Here is a 10,000-nt window from a genome sequence, read left to right as displayed (position 1 = left end):
TAGTTCCGACAATGCAGTAATAACCAACGAGTAATCTAACCTAACAATTCCAAAACTACTACCTTATACATACAAGTGTAAAGGGATAAAGAATATGTACATAAAGATATATGAATGAGTGATGGTACAGAGCAGCATAGGCAATATACAGTAGATGGTATCGGGTACAGTATATACATATGAGATGAGTAATGTAGGGTATGTAAACAAGATGCAGTAGAGGATAGAGTGCAGTATATACATATGAGATGAGTAATGTAGGGTATGTAAACAAGATGCAGTAGAGGATAGAGTGCAGTATATACATATGAGATGAGTAATGTAGGGTATGTAAACAAGATGCAGTAGATGGTATAGAGTGCAGTATATACATATGAGATGAGTAATGTAGGGTATGTAAACAAGATGCAGTAGATGGTATAGAGTGCAGTATATACATATGAGATGAGTAATGTAGGGTATGTAAACAAGATGCAGTAGATGGTATAGAGTGCAGTATATACATATGAGATGAGTAATGTAGGGTATGTAAACAAGATGCAGTAGATGGTATAGAGTGCAGTATATACATATGAGATGAGTAATGAAGGGTATGTAAACAAAGTGGCATAGTATAAAGTGGAAATAACACGTAAAAATACAAAAAACTGCATAGTTTCCTAGGAACGGGAAGCGAGGCGGCCATCTCTGTCGGCGCCGGAAAGAGAGAGAGAGAAAGAGAGAGAGAGAGAGAGAAAGAGAGAAAGAGAGAGAGAGAGAGAGAGAGAGAAGGGTGGCATTGCTCTCTTACGCTCTTCGCAATTCCATTCGATGAAGAAATATTTTCATGAAAAATTAACTCTTTCTCTCCCTCTCTCTCTATCATCTCTCCCCCTTACTTTTTCCCATCTCCCTTCCTCCCCCCTCTCTCTCTCTCGCTCTCTCTCTCTCTCTCTCGCTCTGTCTCTCTCTCTCTCCAGTACAGTGGCTGTAAGCCCAGGAACCAGTGGGAGATGTGGCATCCCACCCTGGTAGCTGAGGCTGTGTTTGCCATTGCCAACATCTTCAGTTCCCTTCGTCTCATCTCCCTGTTCACAGCTAACTCCCACCTGGGACCTTTACAGATCTCCCTGGGACGCATGCTGCTGGACATCCTCAAGTTCCTCTTCATCTACTGTCTGGTGAGTGAAACACACACCAACACCACACACTCACACACACACACACATACACACACACACACACACACACACATACACACACACACACACACACTCCAACACCACACACACTCCAACACCACACACACACACACACACACACTCCAACACCACACACACACACACTCCAACACCACACACACACAAACTCCAACACCACACACACACACACACACACACACTCCACACACACACACACACACACACACACACACACTCCAACACCACACAACACATGCAGACACACACAACACAGACAATAATAAAGTTAAACCCAGAAGCGTTTTCTAGATTGATTCGTTTTCTAGATTGATCCAGAGATTAGGGCATAATTAAGTTATTTCAATTGACTCATTATCCTCATACGAACTGTAACTCAGTAAAATCTTTGAAATTGTTTCATGTTGAGTTTTGTAATTAGTTTAGTGTTTGTCCGTTGCATAAAAGGATCCTGAAACCGGGACGTTTGGTAGTCTTGCGGTTCAGGGCAAGTAACCGAAAAGTTTGCCGGATCAAGCCGGCAAAGCGGAAATATCTGCAGTTCTGCCCTTGAGCTTTTCTGGCAACAGCTCCCTGGGCACCAAATGACGTCGATTAAGGCAGCCCCCCACACACATCTCTGACACGTTTCGGTTGAATGCCTTCAGCTGTGCAAAATGACTCAGTTCTCCCCCCTTTTACCTGTTCCTCTATGTAATGTACGTGGTCCTAGGTGTTGCTGGCGTTCGCCAACGGTCTGAACCAGCTCTACTTCTACTACGAGACAAAGGCCTCAGACGAGAATGGCAAGTGTAAAGGCATCCGCTGTGTCGAGCAGAACAACGCTTTCTCCACGTGAGTTGGATGATGTCTGTGTGTGTGTGTGTGTGCACTGTGTGTGTGTGTGTGTGTGTGTGTGTGTGTGCACTGTGTGTGTGTGTGTGTGTGTGTGTGTGTGTGTGTGTGTGTGTGTGTGTGTGTGCACTGTGTGTGTGTGTGTGTGTGTGTGTGTGTGTGTGTGTGTGTGTGTGTGTGTGTGTGTGTGTGTGTGTGTGTGTGTGTGTGTGTGTGTGTGTGTGTGTGTGTGTGTGTGTGTGTGTGCACTGTGTGTGTGTGTGTGCACTGTGTGTGTGTGTGTGCACTGTGTGTGTGTGTGTGTGTGTGCACTGTGTGTGTGTGTGTGCACTGTGTGTGTGTGTGCACTGTGTGTGTGTGTGTGTGCACTGTCTGTGTGTGTGTGTGTGTGTGTGTGCACTGTGTGTGTGTGTGTGCACTGTGTGTGTGTGCACTGTGTGTGTGTGCACTGTGTGTGTGTGTGTGTGTGTGTGTGTGTGTGTGTGTGTGTGCACTGTGTGTGTGTGTGTGCACTGTGTGTGTGCACTGTGTGTGGTAGAATTGTCAAAATATAATTTATAATCTCTCTCCTCCCTCCATCTCTTCCCCTCCCTCCTTCCTGTAGGTTGTTTGAGACTCTCCAATCTCTGTTCTGGTCTATCTTCGGTCTGATCAGTCTGTACGTGACTAACGTAGACGCGGACCATCAGTTTACAGAGTTTGTAGGGGCCACCATGTTTGGAACCTACAACATAATCTCCCTGGTGGTTCTACTGAACATGCTGATCGCCATGATGAACAATTCCTATCAACACATCGCTGTGAGTACTACTACAGCTATACTACTACTATACTACAGCTATACTACTACTATACTACAGCTATACTACTACTATACTACAGCTATACTACTACTATATTACTACTATGCTACAGCTATACAACTACTATAGTACTACTATACTACAGCTATACTACTACTATACTATTACTATACTACTACTGTACTACAGCTATACTACTACTATACTACAGCTATACTACTACTATACCACAGCTATACTACTACTATATTACTACTATACTGCACCTATACAACTACTATAGTACTACTATACTACAGCTATACTACTACTATATTACTACTATACTACAGCTATACTACTACTATACTACAGCTATACTACTACTATATTACTACTATACTACAGCTATACAACTACTATAGTACTACTATACTACAGCTATACTACTACTATACTACAGCTATACTACTACTATACTACTACTATACTACAGCTATACTACTACTATATTACTACTATACTACAGCTATACTACTACTATACTACAGCTATACTACTACTATATTACTACTATACTACAGCTATACAACTACTATAGTACTACTATACTACAGCTATACTACTACTATACTACAGCTATACTACTACTATATTACTACTATACTACAGCTATACAACTACTATAGTACTACTATACTACAGCTATACTACTACTATACTACAGCTATACTACTACTATATTACTACTATACTACAGCTATACAACTACTATAGTACTACTATACTACAGCTATACTACTACTATATTACTACTATACTACAGCTATACAACTACTATAGTACTACTATACTACAGCTATACTACTACTATATTACTACTATACTACAGCTATACTGCTACTATACTACTACTATACTAGAGTGATACTACTGCTATATTACTACTATACCGCTACTGTATTACTACTATACTACAGCTATATTGCTACTATACTACTACTACATTACTACTATACTACAGCTGTACTACAGCTATACCACTACTATACCGCAGCTATACTACCACTATACTACCGCTATACTACAACTATACTACTACTATACTACAGCTATACTGCCACTATACTACAGCTATACTACAGCTATCCCACTACTATATTGCTACTATACTACAGCTATACTACTTCTATACTACTACTATGCTACAGCTATACCACTACTATGTTACTGCTATACTACAGCTATATTACTACTATACTGCAGCTATACTACAACTATACTACTATACTACCACTATACTACTACTATACTACATCTATACCACTACTATATTTCTGCTATACTACAGCTATATTACTACTGTACTACAGCTATACTACAGCCATACTACTACTGTACTACCACTATACTACTACTATACTACAGCTATACTGCTGCTATGCTACACCTACGCTACCACGATACCACAGCTATACTACAGCTATACTACAACTATACTACAGCTGTACTACTGATATACCACCGCTATACTACAACTATACCGCAGCTATACTACTACTATACTTCAACTATACTACTGCTATATTACCTCTATACTATTGACGTACTGCTACTATACCACAACTATACTGCCACTATACCACCACTATACTACAACCATATTACCACCATACTACAGCTATACTACCGCTATACTACCACTATACTACCGCTATACTACCGATATACTACAACTATATCACCACTATACTACAGCTATGCTAACACTATACTACCACTATACTGCCGCTACACTGCCCCCATATGCGGCTATACTATCACCATATCACAACTATACTACCACTATACTACTGCTATACCACCACTGTACTGCCACTATACTACCGCTATACTACTGCTATACTGCAACTATGCTACTACTATACTGCTGCTATACTACCACTATACTACTGCTATGCTGCCACTATACTACCACTATACTACCAATGCGCTGCCACTATGCTACCACTATACTTCCACTATACTATCACTATACCGCCACTATACTACCACTATACTACCACTATACTGCCACTATACTGCCACTATACTACCACTGGACTGCCACTATGCTACTATACCATACCACCCCTATACTACCACTATACTGCCAATATACGCGTCACTACAGACCCTGGTTAGATTTCAGTCTGTATTAACACCGTCCGTGATTGGGAGTCCCATAGGGCAGCGCACAATTGGCCCAGCGTCGTCTGGGTTTAGCCGGGGTAGGCCGTAAAAATTATTTGTTCTTAGCCGTAGAATTCAACCCCAGAATTAACTCTAGCTAACTAGCTAACTAGCTAACTCTCACGTGAGCACGCGTGATCAGCTTGTGGCACTCTGCCAGACCCCTGACTCAATCAGCTCTCATTCCCCCCTCCTTCACAGTAGAAGCATCAAACAAGGTTCTAAAGACTGGTGACATCTCGTGGAAGCCTTAGGAAGTGCAATATGATCCCATAGACACTGTATATTCGATAGGCAATGACTTGAAAAACTCCAAACCTCAGATTTCCCATTTCCTGGTTGGATTTTTTTCTCATGTTTTTGCCTGCCAAATGAGTTCTGTTATACTCACAGACATCATTCAAACAGTTTTAGAAACTTCAGAGTGTTTTATATCCAAATATACTAATAATATGCATATATTAGCAACTTGTCCTGAGTAGCAGGCAGTTTACTCTGGGCACCTTATTCATCCAAGCTACTCAATACTGCCCCCAGCCATACTATACTACCACTATACTTCTGATATACTGCTGCTATAATACTACTATAATACTGCTATACTACTAGTATGCGATGATAAACAACTCCTACCATCACATAGCTGTGAGTGCATTCTCTGATTATATGCTCTGATTACATGCTCTGATTACATGCTCTGATTACATGCTCTGACTACATGCTCTGATTACATGCTCTGACTACATGCTCTGATTACATGCTCTGACTACATGCTCTGACTACATGCTCTGATTACATGCTCTGATTACATGCTCTGACTACATGCTCTGATTACATGCTCTGACTACATGCTCTGATTACATGCTCTGACTACATGCTCTGACTACATGCTCTGATTACATGCTCTGACTACATGCTCTGACTACATGCTCTGATTACATGCTCTGATTACATGCTCTGATTACATGCTCTGACTACATGCTCTGACTATATGCTCTGATTACATGCTCTGACTACATGCTCTGATTACATGCTCTGACTACATGCTCTGACTACATGCTCTGATTACATGCTCTGATTACATGCTCTGACTACATGCTCTGACTACATGCTCTGATTACATGCTGACTACATGCTCTGACTACATGCTCTGACTACATGCTCTGATTACATGCTCTGATTACATGCTCTGATTACATGCTCTGACTACATGCTCTGATGCTCTACATGCTCTGATTACATACATACTCTGATTACATGCTCTGATTACATGCTCTGACTACATGCTCTGACTACATGCTCTGATTACATGCTCTGATTACATGCTCTGATTACATGCTCTGATTACATGCTCTGATTACATGCTCTGATTACATGCTCTGATTACATGCTCTGATTACATGCTCTGATTACATACATGCATCTGACTACATGCTCTGATTACATGCTCTGATTACATGCTCTGACTACATGCTCTGACTACATGCTCTGATTACATGCTCTGATTACATGCTCTGATTACATGCTCTGATTACATGCTCTGACTATATGCTCTGATTACATGCTCTGACTACATGCTCTGATTACATGCTCTGACTACATGCTCTGATTACATGCTCTGACTACATGCTCTGACTACATGCTCTGAGTTATCTATTTCAATAAAGGTGAGAAATAAGTGCTATTCTATTTCGAATCCCCTGTCTCTCTTGTCTCAGTCTCAGGCAGTCTTCTTCTTTTAAACATTTTCTTCATCCGTTGTTCAACCTCCTCTCTCCACACACCTCTCTGACTTATCACCCTCCAATGTATGGTCAGCCTTATCTCTTGCTTATGCAGTCTGTAGTTTATTCTGTGTGTTAATCTTCGTTGTAAAACATCATTTTGCATTTTAGATGTTTCAGTTGTTTCAGCTCCAAAAATGACATTTTTTCAAAACAGTGTGTTGACCTTCTGCCATCAAATTTGAAAGCAGCATTGTTATAAACTTTTTAAAGTTGAATTAACACATATTTTTTTACAGTGTTCTCTCTCCTGAGTGAAAACCCTGATGAAGGCTAGGCTTAAGACCAAAAAACATGTCGGTTGTACTTTTAACAATAATAAAAGTATATTTATCACCATCCACTGTCATCCAAGACTTTCTGAATTTCCTCTTTGTTTCAACCTATGCAGGACCACGCAGACATTGAGTGGAAGTTTGCAAGGACCAAGCTGTGGATGAGTTACTTTGAGGAGGGGGGTACTCTACCTTCTCCCTTCAATATCGTACCCAGCCCCAAGTCAGTGTGGTACCTGGTGTGTTGGACCAAGAGACATGTCTGTAAGATGCCCCACTCCAAACCAACTGACACCTTCGGCACCCTGGGGGTGAGTGATAACAGATATACCCACACATTCAGGAGGCAGGCACCCTGGGGGTGAGTGATAACAGATATACCCACACAGTCAGGAGGCAGGCACCCTGGGGGTGAGTGATAACAGATATACACACAGTCAGGAGGCAGGCACCCTGGGGGTGAGTGATAACAGATATACCCACACAGCCAGGAGGCAGGCACCCTGGGGGTGAGTGATAACAGATATACCCATACAGTCAGGAGGCAGGCACACTGGGGGTGAGTGATAACAGATATACCCACTCAGTCAGGAGGCAGGCACCCTGGGGGTGAGTGATAACAGATATACCTACACAGTCAGGAGGCAGGCATCCTGGGGGTGAGTAATAACAGATATACCCACACAGTCAGGAGGCCGGCACCCTGGGGGTGAGTGATAACAGATATACCTACACAGTCAGGAGGCAGGCACCCTGGGGGTGAGTGATAACAGATATACCCACACAGTCAGGAGGCAGGCACCCTGGGGGTGAGTGATAACAGATATACCTACACAGTCAGGAGGTAGGCACCCTCAGGAGGCAGGGGGGTGAGTGATAACAGATATACCCACACAGTCAGGAGGCAGGCCCCCTGGAGGTGAGTGATAACAGATATACCTACACAGTCAGGAGGCCAGGCACCCTGGGGGTGAGTGATAACAGATATATCCACACAGTCAGGAGGCAGGCACCCTGGGGGTGAGTGATAACAGATATACCTACACAGTCAGGAGGCAGGCACCCTGGGGGTGAGTGATAACAGATATATCCACACAGTCAGGAGGCAGGCACCCTGGAGGTGAGTGATAACAGATATACCTACACAGTCAGGAGGCAGGCCCCCTGGAGGTGAGTGATAACAGATATACCTACACAGTCAGGAGGCAGGCCCCTGGGGTGAGTGATAACAGATATACCCACACAGTCAGGAGGCAGGCACCCTGGGGGTGAGTGATAACAGATATACCTACACAGTCAGGAGGCAGGCCCCCTGGGGGTGAGTGATAACAGATATACCCACACAGTCAGGAGGCCGGCACCCTGGGGGTGAGTGATAACAGATATATCCACACAGTCAGGAGGCAGGCCCCCTGGGGGTGAGTGATAACAGATATACCCACACAGTCAGGAGGCAGGCACCCTGGGGGTGAGTGATAACAGATATACCCACACAGTCAGGAGGCAGGCCCCCTGGGGGTGAGTGATAACAGATATACCCACACAGTCAGGAGGCCGGCACCCTGGGGGTGAGTGATAACAGATATACCCACACAGTCAGGAGGCAGGCCCCCTGGGGGTGAGTGATAACAGATATACCCACACAGTCAGGAGGCAGGCCCCCTGGGGGTGAGTGATAACAGATATACCCATACAGTCAGGAGGCAGGCACCCTGGGGGTGAATAGGTGACACACACACACACACACACACACACACATACACGTACACACACACACCCTTGATAAAGGAGAGCAATAATGACTGTATAAAATAAATATTTAAAATAGTGAGCTACAGTGGTTCTTCCTTTACATTTTTGAGCTTATGCCGCGACCGTTAGTGGGATTCAAACTAGCAACTTGTCAGTTACTGGCCCAACTCGCTTAACCACGAGGTTAGCTGACCTGCTAACTACCATGGCTATGGCTCCACAGGATGACAATTCCCCCATCCCACAGGGCACGAGTTGTCACTGAATGGGTTGATGAGTTTGAAACGGAATGTAAACCATATACCATTGCCGTCTCACTCACCAGATCTCAACCCAATTGCGTACTTATTGGAGATTCTGGAGCCGCATCTGAGACAGCGTTTTCCACACCCATCACACCAAGTGATCGAATTTCTTGTCTTAGAATGGTGTCACATCTCTCCAATGGAGTTCCAGACACTTGTAGAATCTATTCCACGGTGCAATGAAGCTGTTCCGGAGGTTTTATTAAAAGACTCTTTATGTTGGTGTTTCCTTTATTTCGCCAGTTACTTTACCTCAAATCAAATCAAATTGTATTGGTCACATACACATGAGTAGCAGATGTTAATGTTGAGTGTAGCTAAATGCTCGTACAAAATACTGCATAGTTTCCTTAAACAGGAGACAGACACCCTGGGGAGAGTAGTGAACAAGGTTATTATATAAAACTGAAACCCAAACTAATCATGAAAAAAAATAAATTGCGAGAAAATGAAATACTTATTTAATAAACTGAAATAAAATCATGAAGAAACACATTTTAAAAACGATAACTATAACTGAAACTATTATCTTTGTGTCCAAAAAATAATGAGATGACAGAAACAACAGGGTTAGCAAGTTTACAGTTGCTAGCTCGCGGTAAAAACTGCTAATTAGCATACTCAAAGAGTGCGTCCACAACACATGAATTGTAAGAAATATAAACGCACATTACTGAAGTACGCACACTGGCCTTGGCTGAAAAAGAAATAATGCTAACTAAAAGTAATCACAGGACATGATTGGATCTTATCACGGCTTGTATACTTTCTCTAGTTATTTTTCTTCTCCTCAGTTAGAGATCACCTAGCATGCTCTGCTCCACATCACCAGTGGGC

At 42.8% G+C, this 10,000-nt stretch overlaps 1 protein-coding gene across 1 annotated transcript in view; it reads left to right on the top strand.

The window, feature by feature from the left end:
• LOC112247577 (short transient receptor potential channel 4-like) overlaps nt 1-10,000 on the top strand; it is a 125,374-nt gene that overhangs the window by 100,929 nt on the left and 14,445 nt on the right. The window contains exons 10-13 of the mRNA XM_042311556.1: nt 960-1,160; nt 1,912-2,033; nt 2,638-2,833; nt 7,223-7,417. Of these exons, the coding sequence (XP_042167490.1) occupies nt 960-1,160; nt 1,912-2,033; nt 2,638-2,833; nt 7,223-7,417 (714 nt within the window). The remainder of the gene's footprint in view (nt 1-959; nt 1,161-1,911; nt 2,034-2,637; nt 2,834-7,222; nt 7,418-10,000) is intronic.

Source organism: Oncorhynchus tshawytscha, linkage group LG33, assembly GCF_018296145.1.
Source record: "Oncorhynchus tshawytscha isolate Ot180627B linkage group LG33, Otsh_v2.0, whole genome shotgun sequence".
Lineage (NCBI taxonomy): Eukaryota > Metazoa > Chordata > Actinopteri > Salmoniformes > Salmonidae > Oncorhynchus > Oncorhynchus tshawytscha.
The sequence above is the reverse complement of the archived record's forward strand: the minus strand, read 5'-3'. Positions and strand labels throughout refer to the sequence as shown.